General features: G+C 52.9%; 6 protein-coding genes across 6 annotated transcripts; 3 read left to right on the top strand and 3 right to left on the bottom strand.

The window, feature by feature from the left end:
• The first annotated feature begins 113 nt into the window (after nt 1–113).
• Nucleotides 114–1099, top strand: BDZ83DRAFT_188735 (uncharacterized protein). Its single transcript, XM_060501578.1, has 4 exons — nt 114–270; nt 340–506; nt 557–573; nt 623–1099. The coding sequence occupies exons 1-4, from the start codon at nt 205–207 to the stop codon at nt 865–867; spliced, it is 495 nt and encodes a 164-aa protein (XP_060367825.1). The 5' UTR covers nt 114–204; the 3' UTR covers nt 868–1099.
• BDZ83DRAFT_188680 (uncharacterized protein) lies at nt 1100–2456 on the top strand. Its single transcript, XM_060501577.1, has 2 exons — nt 1100–1852; nt 1912–2456. The coding sequence occupies exons 1-2, from the start codon at nt 1332–1334 to the stop codon at nt 2360–2362; spliced, it is 972 nt and encodes a 323-aa protein (XP_060367824.1). The 5' UTR covers nt 1100–1331; the 3' UTR covers nt 2363–2456.
• Nucleotides 2457–7587: 5131 nt separating this feature from the next.
• On the bottom strand, nt 7588–8405 carry BDZ83DRAFT_188609 (uncharacterized protein). The gene has a single exon (XM_060501576.1). The coding sequence runs from the start codon at nt 8276–8278 to the stop codon at nt 7778–7780; it is 501 nt and encodes a 166-aa protein (XP_060367823.1). The 5' UTR covers nt 8279–8405; the 3' UTR covers nt 7588–7777.
• A 3216-nt stretch (nt 8406–11621) lies between these two features.
• Nucleotides 11622–12878, bottom strand: BDZ83DRAFT_728649 (uncharacterized protein; the record flags this gene model as incomplete). The annotated part of the gene is made up of 2 exons (XM_060512806.1): nt 12335–12878; nt 11622–11945 (listed from the first exon to the last, which is right to left on the bottom strand). Exons 1-2 carry the CDS (start codon nt 12569–12571, stop codon nt 11622–11624), a joined length of 561 nt encoding a protein of 186 aa, XP_060367822.1. The 5' UTR covers nt 12572–12878.
• A 627-nt stretch (nt 12879–13505) lies between these two features.
• Nucleotides 13506–14154, bottom strand: BDZ83DRAFT_649371 (uncharacterized protein; the record flags this gene model as incomplete). Its single annotated transcript, XM_060510266.1, has 3 exons — nt 13506–13578; nt 13671–14009; nt 14099–14154. The coding sequence occupies 3 exons, from the start codon at nt 14152–14154 to the stop codon at nt 13506–13508; spliced, it is 468 nt and encodes a 155-aa protein (XP_060367821.1).
• Nucleotides 14155–16796: 2642 nt separating this feature from the next.
• BDZ83DRAFT_571965 (uncharacterized protein) lies at nt 16797–20793 on the top strand (the record flags this gene model as incomplete). Its single annotated transcript, XM_060504455.1, has 2 exons — nt 16797–17053; nt 17247–20793. The coding sequence occupies 2 exons, from the start codon at nt 16797–16799 to the stop codon at nt 20791–20793; spliced, it is 3804 nt and encodes a 1267-aa protein (XP_060367820.1).
• Nucleotides 20794–21449: the final 656 nt, after the last annotated feature.

The raw sequence follows: 21449 nt of genomic DNA, 5'->3' as shown, positions 1-21449 counted from the left end.
TACCCTGGTGAGATGGTTGCAATGAGTGAAGTTGGACACGACAAGAAGCCTCCAATTTGCGCGGGCGCCACATGTGGCTTGGATTAACACGCTTGTACTTACGTATATTAAATGGCACTTGGCCACGCCCAGACCCTGACCCGATCAATGACTAAATAGTCCGGATTTTCATTCTTCAATGGCTCGCATTGACGGTTCACAACGATGCCGGCGAAGATTGCTCAGCAGCTTGTCATCTGTAGGACTTGCAAAGTCTGCCGATCAAGAAAAGTACGTTGGAAATATCGTAACAGGCGGGCGGTGAATCCTTCTTGCAACCAAACAATCACAATTTTGTAGGTAAAATGTGATGGCCAACGCCCTGAATGCAGTGGCTGCCGTATGAGAAGTCATCGGTGCGAGTATCCAGAAGATGGTCGAAAGGCCGCCGTCCGGTCAAAGGAGTCAGAAATTCAATCACTACAAAGCCAGATTGAACAGCTGAAGCCGCAAGTTTCCGAGAGAAGGTTAGATACATGGTTTCCTTCATCGTCCAAAATCCGACTGACGTGGGTAGTCCTTCAACTGGTATCGGTGAGTTCTTAGGAAACAATTGCATTTTTGCTCCTGACAGACCCGTGAGATTCGTGTCTCCAAACTCGTCCACTTCTTCTGTTCCTGCACAGCTCGGGGATGTACGTTCTTCGAGATCTCCGTCTAGCCGGCATCCGACAAACGCCGATTTTCCCTTGCCTCAGCTACACGAGTGCCCTTCCCTTGAGGGCAACACGACCGTGTATGGTGCCACCAGTCTTCTTCATGATGATGCCAGCGGTCATTTCTGGAAGAGTCCAACGTCAAGCAAAAACGAGATCAATGTCTTCTTGAAGAGAGTCGCGCAGGATCGACTCATAGCACAGGCTGCCACGTCGTATCAAAGAGAAGCCGTCTTCTACTCCACGCCGAGCGTCTTAGCTAACGCGGACTTTGACGGTGCCTCTGCGGATATTGCGATGCATCTGCTGGAACCGCACTGGAACCGACTACACTACACATATCTCTGGACATATCGTCCCGCAATCATGGATAGCATTTTCAACAACGGACCCTATGTCAACAAACCACTGCTGAACGCGATCTTTCTACAGAGTAGTCTATTCACTGACCTCAGCATTGTACGCACATGTCCCGAAGATCCTTCGACAACCGGTATGGGCTTCTACGATCGCTTCAAGGAGCTGCTCCCTCAACATATCGACAATCCGACTATGCCTACTGTGGTGGCACTCGTCGTATGTGGGGTTTGTCTAGTTCCGTACGGCAAATAGAGCGCCAGGTGGGTGTACTGTGGCATGGCGTACAGAATGATGGTTGATCTAGGCTCCCATCTAGACATTCCGAGCGGTATTGACTCTGACTCAAAGAATGGAGTGTCCGTCACAGAGATGGAGACGAGACGGAGAATCTACTGGGGCGCCTACCTAAGCGACAAATTCCAGTCACTCTACTCAGGCCGTCCTCCGGGCCTTCTCTTAAAGGACGCCAACATTTCCAAAGAGCTTCTTGACTCGTACGAGGAAATGGAGCAGTGGAATCCTGGCAGTGCGAGTATCAGCCCGACAGTGAGCTACAAGGGACGTCCGGCCTATGCAATCAGCTGCTTCCAAGGCATGCTGCAGCTTGCTACAATAGCAGAAGAGATTATACAACACTTTTATTCCGTCAGAAGTTCTCAGACGCCGATGCCGGATCTACTACGCTTTCGGTCTCATATGAGGGAGAGCCTCAGTCAATGGATGGAAAGTCTACCAACTCACCTCCTATTCGAGCCAGGCAAAGATGACACTCCTCCGCCCAATCTGGTTTCACTGCAGTCAGTTGAACCCTCTCCTTCTTGATGTTGCTCAAATTTGATTAACAAAACAATGCCAGAGTTTCATACTGGACCTTGGTCATCTTGCTTGAGCAGGCGTTCTTGAACCGAGGTCACTTCAACTTTTCCATCGAGCCTGTCTCTAGAGATGATGGACGTCGGAGGTGCATCGACGCCGCATTCAAGATTTGGCGTCTGTTGGAATCCTACAACACGTGCTTCACGCTCAGGCATGCGCATTACGGGCTGCTTTATGCTGCGTATAGCGCTGTGTTGGTCATACTTCAGCATGCTCATCAAGATCAAGAACACTACATTAGCTGCATCAAGTTTTTCTGGATGATTCTGTCCGAGTATCAAAGAAAGTTTGGCCGAGGATTGCGAAAGCCTTTCAAGGTGCTCAAGTCTTTGATGCAGCAGATGAAGGAGGCATCCCGACATATCGGTCTGGATGAGTCGAGCAACTCCAACGATCAACAGCCTACGGGTGAGTTGGTCTATTCTACCTAGCAAGTTATTACTGCTCGAGATAGGTGACTTAAAGTTTCCAGTAGATTTGACTGACTCGACATACGATTTTGAGACACTTGAAGTGGCTGATACCACTGGGTGGCCCGACGTTTGGCAGGAGTTGATGGCTGACAATACCTCGCTTATGGATGACACTATGTTTGGGCTATTTACGAAGTAACAAGAGTTAATTGAATGAATGTTCGATAGAGCTTGTGGTGATATCGTCAACCTTGGGCCCAAGATGAGAGCCTGTAAACAAGACTGAGAGGAGGGAGAGGGAAGAGACGAAGCACCTATTTTCCCTTCCGCATATCATCGATACATTGCGAAGAATCACATCGACGACGTCCCCCAATAACTTTAAGCCAACCATGAGACACATCAAACATTCCAATCATGGACCGTTGATTCTGTATTCAGCACCTCTCCCATCTGCAACGTCTCATCAATAATCCCACTACTTACGACATCAGCTCTCATCCTCTGTTACCGCATCAATATCAAATGTGATCGACAGCAAAGTAATGAGACAACAATCAAGATTCTCACCCCCAACTCTTCTCCTTTTCCAGATACTCGTCAACGGCCAATAAAGTCAGAGGCGGGTCTCAAATCTTAAAGACTTCAAGAGTTCACATCCCAAAAAAGACCCTCCACTTCTCGAATGTAGACCCCCAATGAGACAAAGATAACCAGAAACCATACACGAAGTAGCCTTCAAGTGAGACATCAGCATCACCTTATTCACGTTCTTCCCGCCTCACTACCGAAGCGGTTTCCGACGGTGTTACAAAAACAACTTGAAGAAAGAAGGGAAAACGCAACGACTCAGTGGGTGTGCCATAGTACCACAGTGCCACAATCCCAACCCTCATCAACACCCACCCCCATTCCCGATATTCACTACACTTTCCTCCCAGGGTCCTTATCAAGCATCACGAGTTTATAAACCGGCGACAAGAAGGGGCTCACGAGGCGGGAAGTCAGGGGGGGAAGAGGGGGCTGGTGAATGAGACATCTCCAATCAAGTCACGCCTCCCACCCCAAAAAGAGGGTTGGCAGTCCAAAAACTTCAGGGTTCCGTACACATAGGTCTCATTCGCCACACCTAAAGCTCACAGTCACATAGAGCAAAGTAGGAAAAGGTTTTCGTGTTCGTTCTCCAAGAGGACGACCAGCCACACGCGATGACATACCCTACGTTATCTGTCATGACTGAAGAACAAGACCCTGAAATAAGCCACCTCCCTCACATGTATCCATCCTCTCCAAAACCTGGAATTCCTTGTGTGACGCCCCCCCTCCGATCCGGATCTAGCTACCCCAAGGTAGCACACACGCACCATGAATCAAAAGGGTGAGGGAACGTTTCGTCACACGCTGATGTAAGTGTCACCACCAACCCGGCGGCCCGGCCTTCAGAGGCCACCGAAAACACACAAAGGAAACAAACGAAAGAGAGACAGATTAGAGATTGGAACGTACCTACCTACCTATCTACCTTACCTAGTGAGCCACCAACTTCATGCGACCCCAAAAAGGTCTGGCAAGATCAACTTGACATGGCGGGGAAGACCAATCTACGGTACGTCTTGTGGCATGAGGTTGAGCAAACGTAGCGTAGATGGAACAAGAAAAAAAAAGGTGTGGCTGCAGGACTGCGACGACTAGACTCGGGGTCGGCGTACGTCAACCACTCACTCGGGCTCTCTTTCGTTATCGCCCATCTTTTGTGGCACTGCCATGGCTGCGTAGACGTTTGTTGCGCAAGTACGTCAAATGGGCATCAGTCAGCTAGTACGCAGTACAGAGATAAGGAAAAGAAGCGAATATGGGGCGGGTGTTTGTTTCGACATGTGACTGTGTCTCTCTCCATCCTCCGGCCAAAAGAATGACTGAACAGTGCTTGTCGCTGCGGATGTCTCGGTCGCTCGCGGTCTCACTGTGTGACCGAAATGGTGAAGGTGGCTCCCGTGTCCGTCACACCATCACATGTATACCTATACTCTGTGTATACACATGTTTCCTCCTCCAGGCTCCAGCCTCGTCTCGTCCCTTTTCATCATCGTCATATTCTCCTTTTCATCACTTTGTTTTTCAGAAATCAGTTTCGCTCGTCCTACTTCCCTTTCTTGTGTAACTTGGACTAGAGGGCAGAGGGGAAGTAGGAATGGGGGACGGGTAGGACACAACCACACCAGCTCTGGAATTTCTGCAGTGACAATCTGAACATTCCATCATCCCCTCCATCTTCTCAACCATGATCCACCACGATTAAATCCGCTCCGAAAGGGAGGAAGGACATGCAGGGTCTAAGAACACACAGGACCAAGGAGAAAAAGTCATCTCCATCGTTTGATGCACACCAGCTGAAGTAATCTCCATGTCTCGGCCATCTAGTCCGTTAGAAACATGAAAAGAGGACAAAACGTACCTCTCTCTGTCGATCAGATCGATGTCAAAAATTGTCTGCCATTCAATCCAGATCAGCACTGCACCCACCTCTTTGGTCCAGGCAGTTCAACCAGAACCCCAAGAACCCCAGACCAGACCAGACCATCGGCGAAAATGGGATGACGTGCAGCAAAAAGCATGGAGAACCGCCGTCGCCCACACCCACCCATCCACCGGGCGGCTCTGAGCCTGTAAACCACGCAACCACCCATCCAACCTACGCAGCCATTTGATCAAATCTCCTTGGGAAGGGATTCACCGAATTGTCACAGAAAACTTGGAAAAAAGCAGAGCAGAAAAATGCCTAGCATCTAGGTATGTTGCTACGCCGCGACCGCGCATGCGATGCGAGGGTGAAAAGGAGTTGGATCGGCTGCGAGCTAGGCGTTGGATCTAACCTTCTGTCCAGAGATCACGACCCTCTTCCCCTCATCCCAATACTGATGTGCACTGCACATCAGTTTAGCAAACCGGGCCTTTCCCCCCCAGCGCACGTCACCCTAACGAGAAACCATGACCCTGATTTCCGCCGATCACCGTCGACGCCGTTGCCTTCTTGTTTTCCTTTACGCACCGGTATTGCAGTATTCCTGTTCTCGTCCTGGCCACCTGCGATAAGTGATGTGCTAGACAAACCAATCCAAACCTGCGAAACCGAGACAATTTGGAGAACCCGGAGATGCGGGTTGCATCGGGTCCAACGAATGGATGTGTGGGCAGGCAAAGGCAGGCCAGACTGCGGAGGATTAGGGAGCCGTATGCTAGCACGGCTTGCACGGGGCTAGGCCTCTCGCCTCGAGGTATGTATCCGTAGCCCATCATGTAAGTCACCGCATGTGGTTGACTGTCGAACTGTCGACGAGCACCAAGATTGCACACCGGCCCGGGAGGGTGGCCCTGGTGGGTGATGAAAAAAGTGGTCGCCCGGTGTGAAAAGCCAATCAACTTGTCCCCTTGCCCAGATCTTGAATGCCGATAGAAAATTAACACCGAGAATGAGCAAAGATGGAGTCGGTTGGGAGGGAAATTCAATCACATCTTAGGTCAGCGCCAAATCGGTGTGATTCCCTCGCACTTGTCCGGAATGCCGTCTCGACGAATAATCGCGACCGTACGGCCCTCCGCACATCCCGCATTTTTGGTCCTCAGACAGCGACTCCTCCCGCCACCACCACCACCCCCTTTCCGTACCCCAGATTCACATGTTGCTTTTTTGCTGGGCACCCGGGGGCAGGCAGGGCAGCGGGGATGGTGCTGGAGCTGTGCACGACGGACGACAACAACCTCATGTGTCTGGCATCAATCCTTCATGGACTTTCCCTCCCCAAAGAACTGCCAGCGACCTCTGCCTTCGGCGCGATCGTAATACCGAGTCAAGTCCCTGCCAACGGAGCCTTGGTCCGAAGGAAGAGATCGGTCCTCTTGTTTGTCGAGGGTGAGGAAGGTGGGAACAGCTGGTATTGCTGGACAGTACGTGTTTGATGGTCTAGACATGGTGGGATGCCTTTCGCCATGTGGTAAAGCTAGCCCGTCAGCCAGCGAGCAATAATGATGCCATAACGAGAAAAGAGATCGGGTAATAGAGGTATTTCCCTGTTCAGCTGTCTGGGGAAGAGGAAGATCCCACAGCTGCCGCCGCTACTTTAGTCGAGCGGCTTCCGGCCTACCACACTTTTCCCCAGACGTCTGATATTTTGACACTTTTTCTCCAAGCAAGCCAGTGCACACAGTTCGTAGAGTGTGCGGACGGGAGGCGCGTATGCCGCTGGCTCTAGTGGCGAGAAGGGAGCCAGCCTGGCAGCAAGCACAATGGCGGACGGTACGGGGTACGGGGGGGGGGGAGGGGGAGGCATTTAGAGATATGACGAGGACCATGCTAAACCCCAGGTTCCACCACGCTCGAGGTGTGATGGCTGCGAGCAGCGAGCAGGGGGCGATGAGCAAGAAACCCAAGTCCAAAAAGAAGAAAGGGAACGGAAAATAGTGCCATTGACTGCAACGCCGCACGCAGAGAGATGCCAGCCGGTGTTCTTTGAAACGGCGGAGGTCAAGAGAGCCTTCGGATATGAGCAGTCATATTCTGCTAGGTGCCCTGTTGGGATGAAGGACAACCGGTATAGTTGGGGTAACCGAGTGGTCAGGGAATGCGACACAGAAGGATTTCTATTTAGCTCACAGAATGACTATTTCGTGGCGTCATGCCAATCATCCAAAACTCGTGAAGGGAGTCGAATTACTAACAGAGAAGTGAGCGTTGTCGCCGAAACGTCATGCCGTTTGGGGAGGCTACCTGATGAGCATGCATCGAGGTGATCGACACAACCCACCAACGGCCGTCCTTGGATCCTATGCGATTGACGTTCCATGGGACGAGTTCTATCAAGAGAAGGGGAACCAAGAAGGCATGTCCACCATACTCGCTTCTAGTCGCGTGTGAACGCGAGCTGGGCGTGCTGGGATGGATCGTGGACGACGACTTGTGTTGGTCTGGATTTCTTAGCTCCCGTCGACTTGCAGATAGAATGATGCATGGTGTTGCTCCTCGACGTGCGCGCGTTCCATTCTGGTGGCCGCGCATCAATGGCACTGTCGCTTAGGGCGGGACGAAGAAAATAAAATAAAATAAAAACCCCCAATACCAAATTACCCTGGACAGCAGAGACCGACATTGGTCTGTGTGCGAGACAGACAAGCCACGACTCAGACTCGGGCTGCTCGGGTGAGGTTGACGACGACGGACTCGTGCTTGGGCAGCTGATTGCGCAGCTGCTTCATACCTAGTCGAACAACACAACAGTACACCAATCCCGTCTTTCCCCAGCCTCTCTTCTTTGGGACTTGTTGTTGTTGTCCGTAGCTCTTATCTGCAACCTGATGAGCAGTCGGGTAATTAAATGGATGGTGATGCAGATGCACTTTGGGCCTGCGACATGTATCCGTAGTTCGTCTCGCTGCAAGCTACGCCGCAAGCAGCAGATGCCCGCGTTTGTCAACGGAGTCAGGGACCCTGTGCAAAGCTGGACCAGCCCAGCGATTGGGGGGTTTCTTGACGGACAAGCCGCCGACAATCGCAGCCCATGCCCTTGCGGCCTTGCCTCCCTCTGGGCCTCTTCTCCGCAGTTCGCGGCTGGCCGCCCTAGTCTGGACCGGGCTATTTGGAGTAGGTTTGCACCCCGTGGCCAAGGAGGGGTTGTCCCCGGGCATCGGAAGGAAACGCCAAAGCGAAGCCATCGTGAGATTTTTCGGCCCCTCAGACTTGTTTGATGATTGGTCCCAAGCCCCTGCTCTCCTGCCACGTCGGCGTTTCTTTTGGGTTCGTTGCAGGGAGGGCAGGCTCACCGGTGAGACCACCCAGCCGTCCCTGGAGGCGTGCGGAAGTAGAAGTATCGTGAGCTTCACTTGTTTCAGTGGGTCTCGCGAACCTTCTATGGAGACACAGCACCGAAGGTACCATCTCATTCCACTCTGACAGGCTCTGCCTGGCAGAGAGGAAGAACCACATCGCGGACCGTTCTGGAACTTGGACCCTTATGTCCTTTTTCGGTCAGTGGTTCCGAGTTCGTGACGGCCCAGATTCTTCGAGGCCCACGATGCATCCATTCCTTACCTCACATATTGCTGAACTGAGCCAATGCTTCTTTCACCGACCGGCAGTGGAGTCATCTATTGGAGGCTAACCCATGGCTGGGCTTGACGAGTGGTGATTTTCATACATGATCCAGTTCTCCGAGTACAGAGTATTCGTACACCCACCCAGCGGCGTGGTTACCGTTGTTTTGTTAGGTTGGGGTAAGACGAGCAGGGCACTTGAGCCTAGAACATCTGGCCTGTCAGCAACGCGCGAATGTCGTGGAACGATTCTCTGGCCTGGGATCGTGGAAATCTCAGTCAGAGACGAGATCCGCGTGCCTCAATGGCTGATATTGAAAATAAGAGTTGGACAGTGTATGCTCCGACTTCACTGCGAATATCTGCCCAAAGTGCCGGGCTAGAGGCACAAAAAACCATACGGCAACTTGGTGGTGCAAGTTGATTGATAATTGTTCCACGTTTTGCATTTCAAGCATCATTCGTGAATCCAACGCCGTCAACTCGTGGAAATCTTTCTCGGCGTAGTGGGCCTCACTACTGCGGCGCTGTGTCCGAGTTGACCAGGGATAGTCCGTGATCGTCGATACATTCGAGCAGAAGTACAAATCCCAGAGGCACTAGACAGGGAGAGCAAGAGGTCTCGGAGAAATTCACACTTGACTGTGAGCATGCGATGGACGGAGGTTTGCATTGAATAAGGCCGATCCGGTCTCGAGTCTCGACAACGACCGGCTCACAAGTGCACAAGTGAGATTGATGGGCATCGGGCTGGTTGTGGGGGATCATGGTCCGGTGCGCCGTGGCATCTTCGATCTCTACGAGCGTTGGTTCCGGAAAGACAATGCGCAGACCACAGACGAGAAGTCAACGTACCACTATGCCAGCCGTATGTGGCTTTCCTTGGTGCCGTCTCTTCCCGAGACTGACATTGCCAGCCGGCTAGCGGTACTAATCCGGATCGGGTAACCTCACGGAACGAGTTGACCTCAAGTCCGATCGCTTCTCGTAAGAAGCAGAGCTGGCTCGGCGGCTTTTGTTGATTGCCAACGCATTGTCCAATCGCACGGCAACTCCAGTGGTATTATTGATCAAGCTAATGCCGTCGACGACCCAGGCTTGCGGTTCCTGCACTCTCATCACCTCTGTTATTCAGGCCATTGTCTGGATGGTGGGCAACTGGACCGTCACAATTTGAAAGGAGGAGTGATTTTGTCGTGTGACTTAGTCGGCCGTTCAAATGCGATGGTTGTGACAAATAACGCCCTCGTAGAATCTCTGGCATTGAGAGATCTTCCAGTAGTGGCATCACAGACGAGTGGGTGATATTGCGCTTTTCCGACTCTGAAGGGGAGCTAAGGAGAACCTGGTGACTTGCTGTGAACTCGTCATATTCCGCGGTTCGTCTTTGAGTGTTCAAGATTCATCCAGCTTCTGGCCCCGCCTCCACGTTCACTCTTAAAGCATTGTGCACAGTTGGTTTCGTCCTTGAAATTGCGGATGAAGACAATGATGCAAGCTGCGCGGTAGGTGGAGACCAGTAAGCCTCGACGAAACCAGCAGAATAGCCGTGGCCTAGGACAAGTGAAGGAACTTGGATGGTTGGGAATCATCGTCCGCGCCGCGTCTCCACCCGAGACAGTTGACGGTGATGGAGGCTCCATCAGCGACTCCACACATCTCCCGCTCCAACTTTGGCGATGGAACCGTGATGCTAGAATCGCTTGCTGCATGGATGAGGGTAGTTCCAAGGCCGCCGAGTTGACGATCGTGCTTGATCTGGAGTCTTCCGAGGGCTGGGTCCGGGAGTCCTTGCAAGTCGGGTTGCAATAGAGGAGCACTTCTTCCAAGGATTAAAGGCAACGAAGTCGAGCAAACTCAATGAAATCAACGACAGCGGCAATACCGGCGACGAAGCAAAAGTCGAGTCGTTCGTCGATGGCTGAGCCAGGGTCTATCCTGCTTCATTTTGGCTTGGTGCGAGCGGCCGCCCCTGATCGATCGATTGGTAGTTTCCTCGACTCTGAGTGGCTGGCTCATCTGGTGTGCGAAGTGAGCTAGTCCCCTCATCCATGCCAACGGAGGAAATCGTACTCATTGTCCTGATCGCCAGACGCCATGTTGCGAGTTATCAGTTGTTGACCCGGGACTATCGAGCGATGCTCGCCGGCGTTAAAGGGCTGAACAGTTTAAAGCACCAATGGCGAAGGATGCTTGCTGAGGTGAGTATCCCTTCGACTGACAACGTCTGTGCCTCATATTGCTCATTCCACGGTCGAAGCCAACGACCAAATGCCAACGTGCCCAGTGAAGTTTATGTGTCCAATGAAACGTGGCTCACGAGCTTGGGAGCAGAAATTACAGGACATCAGGCCATTGCACGGCATCAGTGTCTTGTCAAGCCAATGCCAAGCCTCGACTGCGTCTTGGACAGTCATGTTGATGATTTAGTACAGTTGGGGATGTGGTGCGACGTCCCCGTCGCTGTAGTTGCTGCCACCGAATGCTCCTTGATGGCCCGACATCTCCGCCAAGAAAAGTTCGATATGTACATTGAGTACAAGATCAGACTGCTATTACGACTAGATTGACTGCCGGGTAATGGCTTTCTCTGTCGTCCAAGTCAATTCCAGGATGATGCGGTTGTCGCATTAGGGTCTCGTTCGTGGCGTCCAAGAAGGAAGCATGCAGAGGCAGGAGAGATGCTGCTCCGAAACCAGGCGACAAATGAGCGCGACATAGGGCGTCCGGCATCCAATGACCATGTCGCACAGTGAGCCAGGAGAAGGACACTTGCGTGTGCATGACTTCTGGTTGTGGAGCTGACTCTGCAGTCATTCAGAGGTGACTGGAGAAGCCAGTTCCAGATGCTGAATTTCATTCAATGCCGAAAAAGAGGACCTAAGTTCGCTGCTCATAGTCGTCTGTTCGTGGTATTATCAAGGTTTTGTTTCCGCCCGTCGGTGTCGGACCTTGTCAAAGACAGACGGGATGAGCCACCTCCATGCGCGCGTTCTTTGTGTGCAGCAGGGTGATCTGAGGAAACGTCAGGTTTGCGGGCGCAACAGCCCTGGAAGGAAGACGTCAAGAAATCTAGATTCTCATCTGCCGGATGGTCGATGATCTCTCCACGCCAACTCTAACAAGACTAAGCCATGCTCTCCATGACCAGCAGTTTGTTTGTGGCTGTAGGCTGTAGCGTGTCTCGTCATAACTACGCAGCTGGCTCCTCGGTCGCTACGCCGCGAATAAGTAGGTAGTCGCCGCTGCCGGCGCCGGCCACCGCTAAAATATCTGCCCGTACTCCGTACTGTATAGATTGTCCAACACACGCAATGGATGACCGAAAGGGTACTGTGTAATTGTGTGTAGCACCATGATCATTGATGCAGGTGGAGAAGATCGGTCGGTTGTGGAAACGCATGTTTGTTGATAGGGCGGCACGGCGGGAGTTGGGCTCAGTGAACGAGGATCGAGGACCGCCGTGAAAATTGGCGACAGCCCCGGGAGCTAGGGAGACATCGGACCAGGGAAAGGCCTAACGTCAGGGAAGCCTGTAAGGTAGCTAGAGTCTGGATCGGAGTCCATGCCGTTGCCACCGAACAGTGACACTAACAACGGCAACGGGCAATGACGAAGACATGCCAACTGCCTGAAGACGGATCAGGCTCCGTTCGGGTTGGGCCGCTGGTCCTTTGTGTTTGTATCGGCCACCTGAAAATTGTTGAATGATTGGGACCGGAGAGGTGAAATTCGTCCCCCAATGTGTGCCGTGTTAGTCATAGACATGCTAACCGCCGGGTTGGAGAGTCGGATGAAAAGAAAGGCATCGGTATCGGTAAAGTACCTAGGCAACTAGATAGTGTATTAAGGTATTCGTTAAGATTCGGGGAAAGACAAGCGGAAGAAGAGGCGCGAGACACGCACAGCACGCGAGGAGGCGTAGCGTAGGTCGAATGGCGGTTCCTTTGTTCGAATTGGCGCTGTCACTGCGGCACTGCCAGTGCTGGCATTTGAATGTCTTGGTGTCGTGCAGTCTCGGCCATCTTCGTGCTTGTCTTGCAGACTTTGCCGCAGGTCGGAGACTCGACTGAGTTGACTCTTCTCGTCAATGACATCCGCATCACGCGTGTGTGTCACTGCGTAGCGGAACATGTCTTGCATGGGTGCATTCCTCGCGAGGCACTTTAGCCAAAGGCGTCGTTGGAGTGTGTCCCAACCTTTTGATGCCGAAGGATTTTGGAGTTGGGAATGGCTTGTGCAGTCTTCCAACACACCTTATGGACTAGTGAGGTGAGGATAAGGAGTTGTTGGCTTCTTTCTTTTTTGGTTGTCGTCGTCTTTCTCCCGGATGCTCAGGGTTGTGGTGCCGGTGGTGTATCGCAGTACGTATCTGTATTCGTAGCAAACGGCAAGAGCTTACTGCGTACCTACCTTAGGTAGAGATTACATTGCCGTGCTTCGTACCTTCCACTGTCCAGGTCAACGGCGGGGAGAAAACGGTACGTGCCTTGTCGTCGGCGCATTTCGCGAAAAAAGGTGAGAGGCTCCAGCGGACCAATGACGAGATGCAGATCATGGCGCGATAAGGCAAGGTACCTGGTCGGAAGTCCCTCGTTCCCTTTCTCCGTAGCTGCTGCCCTTGCCCTTGCTCCTGCAGTCTTGCAGTCTTGCTTCCATCTGCCCCTGCCCCGGCCCCGGTCGCGGTCCCGTTGTCCCCGCTTTGGCCCTCAGAAACTGGAGCGGTACGTATCTTTGTCGGGATGGTGAGGATTTGGACCGCTCGCTTCTCTTTTTTTCGAGGGGGTTTTTTTTTTTTTAAAATCTTTTTTTTTATCGCGATCCTGTCTTTGCAGGCCCCCAAGCAGCCAAGCCTTGGACTGCCACCAAAATTTTGTCTGACACTATCTTTTTTCGAATCTTGAACTCGCTGCCGCAGCACGGGCCAAACATCGGCCATCCTTGCCAATGCACGCACATCCATCCGTCTTGGACCCCTGTGCTCGCCAGGCCTTTTGGCTTTTGCGGTTTTGCCAATGCCCATCGCCCACAGCTCGCTGCCTCTCCTGGCTTGGCCAAGACAGCACACAACCTGTTCTCACTTCTCAGGTGTGCGAGTTGTCTCTTTCTTGCAAGGAACACCGCTCCGAACTGGGGCACGGTATCCATAACTATGCAAGCATGCAGAAGGTCAATTAGATGGAGCAAGCGACGTGGTGCGAGGCATGTGCGGCTATCGGGTCGTATGATGATCCATTCGTACCTGACTGGAGTCTTGGACTGTATGGGATTTTCTTGATTCTCTGAAGAATGATCCGTCATCGAGATTCGAGGATGGGATGTCACTGACACTGATTGCTCCTGTGAGGGTGAGGCAAGGAACTGCAAGAAACGGGCATGGTGGAGGAAGGTGACAGAGAATAGAATCGAAACGCTCCTAGGGCGGATTCGACGGAGCTCGATGTCGGCAAGTAGAGTGCAGCATAACGTCGCAGATGGATAGATGCTGGGAACCCAACCCAAGAGCTGCCCATACTTTCTAGTGGACGCCATGCTACGTCCGGCGAGGTAGCTAGAAAAGTTGGACGAGTCGAAACACGGGCTGTGGATGGGTTTGTGTCAATCGTAGGCGGCTGCCACACCCTTTGCTGGCTCTGCATTGCACGTCCCAGTTGAGCTGAGCTAGCTTACATGCCTCGACCTGTCAGTCTTCGGCCGACTTCCCTAGACTTTGGAGATAATGGCATGTCATCGTAGCTGAACTTCCGATAGATGGGAGAGGCGTACACTACTCAGCTACGACGACGGCCAGGCCGCACCTGGGAGGGCCTAGACGAGAAGCCACAGGTCTGTGAGATGATACAAGCTGCTAACGACGTTTGGTTGCTCGTGATGATGGGACGAGATGAGAGAGAGCCAAGCCTTGTGTGATGCGTATCCATCGTAGCCTTTGGCCTTTGCTGCATGAGGTGGCGCCTGCAGGGTGAGTTTGCTCTGTTGGGTCACTGTGAGGTGTTAATTACTGGGACGCAAAAGTGAGCTGCGCGTGCTGTTCATAGGCTCTCCGACCATGTCGTGCCACAGTGCTCAGATAGCCCGTTTGAGTACGATGTTGCCTTGAAGAGTCGGACGAATGGACTTTGCACTGGAATTGATACGCAACATGCGTAATATGAGCAGCGATACTCTGTAAGTGTTGAGGATATCTGGACGTCAAATGTGCGGCAGTGAGGACGTACCTGAGGGGAATACCTACCATGGAGTAAGGTAGGTACGTACTGGGTAAAGTCAGGAAGGCACCGCAGGATCATGGCTTCGAACGTACCTTGGGCCGTGCTTGCGCCTCGTTGTACGACCAGGTGCGGATGCTCCTTATCTCTGCAGCAATCTGTGCAAAAAGAAGGGGAATTCCAGGCGGTGACCTGTGCGGATATCCACCAGCATCACCCCAACGCAACGCCAGTCCCAATGTAGAAGACCCACTCAAGATAAGGTCCTTCTCTGCAATCGGGGCCAATCAGGAGGATGTTGGCCGCGCCCAAAAGCACAGACGCGCATACCGTGTCTTTTGGCCCTCAGTGCACGGTACCTTGGTCGCAACTCGCAAGGTGTAGGCGCCCCTCCTTCCCGGCCCTCTTCTTTTTCGCAGCATCCCTCTTCCTCCCGCCATCCCGTCTTAATGCTGCACGATGGCCTGTGCAAAAGCGCGAGGCTAATAGCGAACGAGGACGGATCTCTCGAATCGCAAAGGCGTGAGAGCGAGGGCACGTCAGGAAGAAGACAGAAGGGAGGAAAGAACCTGGAAGGGAAGAAGGCAGACGGGAGTTAAGAGCGAGCCCGGTCTGAGCAGCCGGAGCGCCTCGGACTCATTCTCTACTCACTTTCGTTACTCGAGTCTCGTAGGAGAATAATTCCCAGCTCCATCCGTAGTCCAACATAGAATGGACTCCACTGCGGGCGCCGCGCCTGCGCAGCATGGCCTGCGGCCTGTCTTTTCTTTTCCTCGGGTTGTGTCCCGTCGCTATTTCATCTTCCCGACCTTTCCAGGTTCCGCCCCCCCCCCCTTCCAATCGTCTCTATCAAAAACGCACACACCCACACAGGGTAACTCTGGCAGATACACACGGGGTAGAACATAGATTGAGAAAGAGCAGGAGCGACGGCGGCAGCAGCAGCAGCGGCAGCAACAGCAGAAAGTGTCGGCCAGTGTCAATTTGTCTGGGAATCAGTCGTGCCTTCCATCTGCTCTCCACCATCCACTGCGACCCGAAACCAAAGGCGCCGCTGAACGTGAGGTGTGTGAATGTCCCACTCTTTGCGGCGCCCACCACCACTTCCTTCCCTCTCCCCAATAAAAAATAGACGCAAAATAAGGGAAGAACAGAGAGAAACCAAACTTCTTGGTCCCCATCCATTTCCCAATTCGCTCACCCACACACCATCATTATCACCAATAACCCCATTCAGTCACCAACGCAACACCAACGAGCAAGCACCGGCAGCGGGAACACTTACTCTCGAGTCTCACACAGTCAGACTCCCGATCCCGACCCCGGACTCCTCCCCCTCTCTCACTCTCTCTCACCCTCTCACTTTTCCCTCACTCTCACACACCACACACCCACCAAATCACACATACCTACGTACTACGTACACTACCTTACACACTCACACATCCCGACCTCACACTCCGCGGGTTTTCTGGCTCGCGCGCTAGGTACTCTCGTACTGTGCACTATTGCCTCCCCTCACTCCCAACCTTGCCTGGCTTTGCCTTGCTTGGCTTTTCAAATCCACACCCACCCACACCCACCACACCAAAAAAAGACTGAGATCCCTCGTCTTGTTCCTCCCCTCGTCTTTTAGTCCCGTCCACCCCCCGGAAGTACCTGACCTTGCCAACCTTTCGAACTTCTCCGGTCTTGTCTCTCGACCGTCTGTCCATCCAACCCTTTTTGACTTCACATCGCCTCACAATACTTCATCTTGCGTCCCGCCTGCGTCTTGCCCCAGCACTTTGCCTTTCTGCCAGCGACTCTTCCGACGACTATTTCGACTTCCCGACAACGAAATCTGCGAACCAACTTTCTCCCTCGCACCACAACGACTCGACTGCTCGTCCAAACCTTCGCTCTGTCACTGCGGGCTCATCACGATCCAGACATCCTTCCTCGACCTCTTTCCCACTCACCCAACCCAAATCTACGCCTACACTACACAATCGAACCGCTTCTACCATGATGGCAATCTAAAGCCCGAATTTGTCGTTGCGATTTCTTCCTCGGCCGCCGTGCGAGCCTCGTTCTTCGTTCTCACACGCCCCTCATTATGTCGATTCGCCGATTGAGACTTTCACGACCAGTCGAACCTGAGCGCTTCCACACATATTATGGACCCACAACAGTCTCTTCCTCACCAGAGGAATTCTCACAACCCTCATCTGCTGGCCCTTGTGCCGCCCACTTCCAATACCCTACCTTTGAGGTCTTCCGCTAGCACGCCAATGACCTCTCCGGGACTTTTCAGTCCCTCGAACCCACGTCCGAAGATGAACTTTCCGATCCATGCATCGTCCGATTCAAACACTCCGAACGTCGAGACAAGCAGCCCCTACCTTCACCCTCTCCAGAACCACAAAGTCAGAGAGTAAGTGCACCTCTTTTTCCATTCGCTATGCTCTTTTGTGGTCGCGCCTTTCCTTGGACAGAGCCTTTGCGTGAATCGACGACTCTCTACCACTCGAGGCGGTATCGTGACTACGTAATTGACAGCGGGGGCCAGCCGCGGGCCCCGCGACAAGGGGATGACTATCTGATAAGCTAACCATGTCGGTGACTAGGACACACAAAGCCTTGATTGACTCCGACAGCATTACCGGCCGCAAGCTTATCAACCAGTATGAAGTCATCGAAGAAATTGGCAGAGGTGTGCACGGAAAGGTCAAGCTTGCCCGAAATCTCGAGACGGGCGAAAATGTGGCTATCAAGATCATTCCGCGGTACTCTAAGAGACGCCGACTCGGCAAAGTCATGGCCATGTCCCCGCAGGAAAAGACGATGAGAGAGATCGCCATCCTCAAGAAGATGAGGCATCCCAACGTCGTCTCGCTGCTGGAGATTATTGACGACCCGGAATTGAAAAAGATCTACCTGATTCTCGAACACGTGGAGCTAGGCGAGGTTGTCTGGAGAAAGAAGGGATTACCACACATCTGCCACCACGAGCGTCGTCGCATTGAGAGAGAATCCAGAGGCCAGCCGCTGACCCCAGAGGAGGAGCATTATGAAAGGATAATGGAGGAGAGATACAAGATCCGGGAGCAAAAGCGGGAAAAGATGTCTCGAGCCAACATGAACACACATGAACACTGGAGCTTCGAGCACGGTCTTTCTGACGACGCGAGTTGTGGATCGCAATCCCGCGTCCCCTCGAAGGACGACCTAGGAGCCTTGGACTTTTTCGGAGGCGAAGGATCACAACCCAATTCGCTGCAGGCATCCCGGGCTACATCCCGAGCGCCATCGCGATCTCAGTCTGTCAAGTCAATTCGCGACGCCGTTTTTGACCAGGAAGCCATCGACGACACCGAGGACATTGAGACGCCAGGCCCGCTACAGACAAGCAACCCAGGCTCAGCTACCGCACTTGATGGCACCATGTATGGCGCCTACATGGAAGACGCGGCCTTTCGAGGTCGTTCACCTAGCATGGCTGACTCCATCATTTCGCACATGTCCTCGGTCGACTGGAACACTAGGATGCACGACCCTTTCGCTGAAGACTTTTCTTACGTGCCTTGCTTTACCATCGACCAGGCAAGGACAACTTTCCGAGACACTGTCTTAGGCTTGGAGTACCTGCATTACCAAGGTGTCGTACACCGGGATATCAAGCCTGCCAATCTGCTGTGGACCAAAGATCACCGCGTCAAGATCTCTGACTTTGGTGTTTCGTACTTTGGCCGTCCCATCCGAGAAGGCGAGGCTGACGATGAGACGGTCTCAGAATCCGAAGCGCAAGATTTTGACGATGATCTTGAGTTGGCCAAGACAGTTGGCACCCCGGCATTTTTCGCACCTGAACTGTGCTACACTGACGCGGACCGCATGGAACAACCGAAAATCTCCGAAATGATCGATATTTGGTCACTGGGCGTAACTCTCTACTGCCTCATCTACGGACGTATTCCTTTCCAGGCCGAAGATGAATGGCAGATGTTTCGGAAAATTGCTACTGAAGATGTCTTCATCCCCCAAAAACGCCTCAGGGCAGTGGATCCTTCTACCCCTCCCAACTCTGAATCTCTCTTCAAGCGGCATAATGGGCCTCCTTACAGAGACGACAACGAACTTGCCTACGAAAACATCGACCCCATTTTGCAGGACCTTTTGCGAAACATGTTTACTAAAAACCCGGACAAGCGAATTCGTCTGAAGGATATCAAGACCCATGCCTGGGTTGCGAAAGGGATTCCAGATGTGGAAGCGTGGTTGGCTGAAACTGACCCAGCCAAGAACTCGGGCAGGCGAGTCCAGGTCAACGACAAGGAAGCAGCCCGCGCTGTCGTGCCTATTGCCTTCCTGGAGCGCGCACGATCTACTGTGAAAAAGGCAGTTGGAAAGCTGATGCACCCTTTAGGGGATCGAAGCGATAGCCGGTCAAGGCGGAGGGCTGCCAGCAGTGCTGCAAGCTCGGCTGGAGACAGCATGTTTAACGTTCCGCCTACGCCACACTCGAGAGAAGCACGTAGAAAGAGTCTCAAGAGCGAAGACTATTTCTCCAACGTCAAAGACTTTGCTTTTGGCGGCTCCGATCATCCGCTTGTCCACAGCGAGACTGTTTCTCCCTATGAGTCTCCCTACGACCCTCTCGCTACGGCTATCGCTCAACCCGTCAAGGGCCAAGGGGCTGCCCTTTTACACGCCATCCAGAACAGCTACAGCGACTCTAGGACGAACAGTGGCACGGCATCGCCTTCAGATCAGTCAACAATTCCTGGAACTGCATCATTTTACAAGCCTTTCCAGAGATACTCGCAAAGCCCATCGAATGGCAATAGCTTTTTGACGCTGACAGCTGGACTACCCGAGTTCAGGACACAACCGCCTACACCTTTTACCGGCGATTCCACACTGGACGATCCGTCTAAAGAAATGCGGCAAACACGTGGATATGATGCCTTGACAGAGGAAGCTCTCCGTGCACGCTCAGCCGAGCGTGGCGTGTTCAGAGACCAAGATAAGCGCGCTCCAGCACAAGTGAGCGTCACTACGGCGAGTGTACCCGGTACCCTTCATAGGATGCCTAGTCTTCCTGGCAAGCCCCGAGCTATGCGATCGGTGGACTTGGGTAAGGCGAAGCAGGCTACCAGCGCCCTCGCTTCACCATTGTTCTTCTCGCCGCGGTCTGTTACTGGCTACCAGCACGGCCAGCCACAGTCAGACTCAAACATCTACGAGAACCAGCGCCTCACGGCCGATCTAGAGGAGAGACCACAGACAGCACACAGGATCGAAAATGTGCGGGATATACCAGAGGCAAGGACGCCGCCACCGCGCACATACAACACGTCAACTCCTGAGTCGTTCGCCCGCGCAAAAAGCGAGATGCAGCGCAAGCAAATCGCAGAAAGTCTTATTCAACAAGCTCCGGACGACGTTAGGTCAGATATTGCCGTGATCGATCCAACCGAAGTACCTTGCCCTCTGTCGCCCGACGACGAGCGGTTTGGCACGCCACCACCTTGTTCTCGTGAGGGTACCATGGATACCGAAAAGTCCTCACGCTCGACATCCATTGGTGGCCTGGCTTCTCCTATTACGAATCCCAGCGAAGTAGCCAGTCCCGTCTCGTCTGTCAACCACCACACGAAAGAAGAGATGCTCGCCTTCCAATCTGATCCTTCGCTTCCCGCCCTTCTCAGCGGTGCCAGCTCGGTTTCCGACGCTGAGCCCGTGGAGCCTGCTGTTGTCACCAAGCCTGGTTTGCTCGAAACAACAGATTCCCTGACACCTCCAGCATACCTTAAGGAGCCCATCGCTGGATTTCCGTTGGAACAATTCGAGCAACAAGGACGATTTGAGACGCACAATGCGTCATTCAATGCCGGGCCGATCCCGCTTCGCATCACGCGCAGCCCAGTCTACAGAAGCCCGCCGCCTATTCACCACAGTCCCGACATGCGTCCACAAGAGGACGATGATGACGACAGTGATAGTGATGAAGGTCTTTTGATGGCGAAGACGAAGAAGAAACCTTCAACCAACACTCACGTCGAGCGGATCCCTTTCGGTGCAAGGCGACGTGACACAAACGCGAGCATTGCCAGTACAGAGACAGCCAAGAAAGTCGCCATTGGCGAAGAGGTCATCACCTGCGCCGACTGACTTCAGTATGCTCAGCATGCGACAACCTGCCCAGGTCGCGGTACATTACTACAAACACCCAACTCGACTCACACATTTTCCAACCTGTACACTGGATTTTGGGATGGCATTTCTGGTACAATATTCATACACAGTCGGTGGACTTTTTGAGCTTTCCGCCTGCGGGTTAAATGCTTGAACACCATCCATTTTCTTGCTTAAAGCATATCCCAAGAACAGCATGCAATCAGATTGCACATTTCCTGCTAGCACGTTTGTGCTGTCAGTTTCGATTCGAGCGCGCTTCCTTTACATATAGAGAAGAACTGCAATGGTGGCAGTCTTTCGCTTTGACGCTTCTCTCTCTTTCACTTGCCACTGTGGTTGGCGGATGAATCATCAGAGCAGACTGGGACGACGACGACACGTGGCTATGAATGCAGGAGAAATGACGGAGGGGACTACGGGAGGGAGATAGGATGGGGGCAATCAGCCAATAGGGGAGACTTTTGGGGTTATGGGACAGAGGAGGATGCATCGACGATTAGACTCTTCCTCTATGCTTTTTCATTTGTCTGCAGCGGGAGGTGAGGGCAGCGGGGCAAGTCAGACTTGAACAGGGGTCTATAGTCATGCCTGTTCATCATTTCCACACCCCAAGAAGCTTGAAGACATTT

Source organism: Colletotrichum acutatum, assembly GCF_030867785.1.
Source record: "Colletotrichum acutatum strain CBS 112980 chromosome Unknown BDZ83scaffold_22, whole genome shotgun sequence".
Taxonomy (NCBI): Eukaryota; Fungi; Ascomycota; class Sordariomycetes; order Glomerellales; family Glomerellaceae; genus Colletotrichum; species Colletotrichum acutatum.
Note: the sequence above shows the minus strand (reverse complement) of the source record. Positions and strands in the feature narration are given on the sequence as shown.

Coding starts and splice junctions, on each gene's coding strand:
- BDZ83DRAFT_188609 (XM_060501576.1), bottom strand. CDS start 8,278: ATGAGATGGTACCTTCGGTGCTGTGTCTCCATAGAAGGTTCGCGAGAC.
- BDZ83DRAFT_188680 (XM_060501577.1), top strand. CDS start 1,332: ATGGCGTACAGAATGATGGTTGATCTAGGCTCCCATCTAGACATTCCG. Junction 1,853..1,911: donor CCCAATCTGGTTTCACTGCA/GTCAGTTGAACC, acceptor AAACAATGCCAG/AGTTTCATACTGGACCTTGG.
- BDZ83DRAFT_188735 (XM_060501578.1), top strand. CDS start 205: ATGCCGGCGAAGATTGCTCAGCAGCTTGTCATCTGTAGGACTTGCAAA. Junction 271..339: donor AAGTCTGCCGATCAAGAAAA/GTACGTTGGAAA, acceptor ACAATTTTGTAG/GTAAAATGTGATGGCCAACG.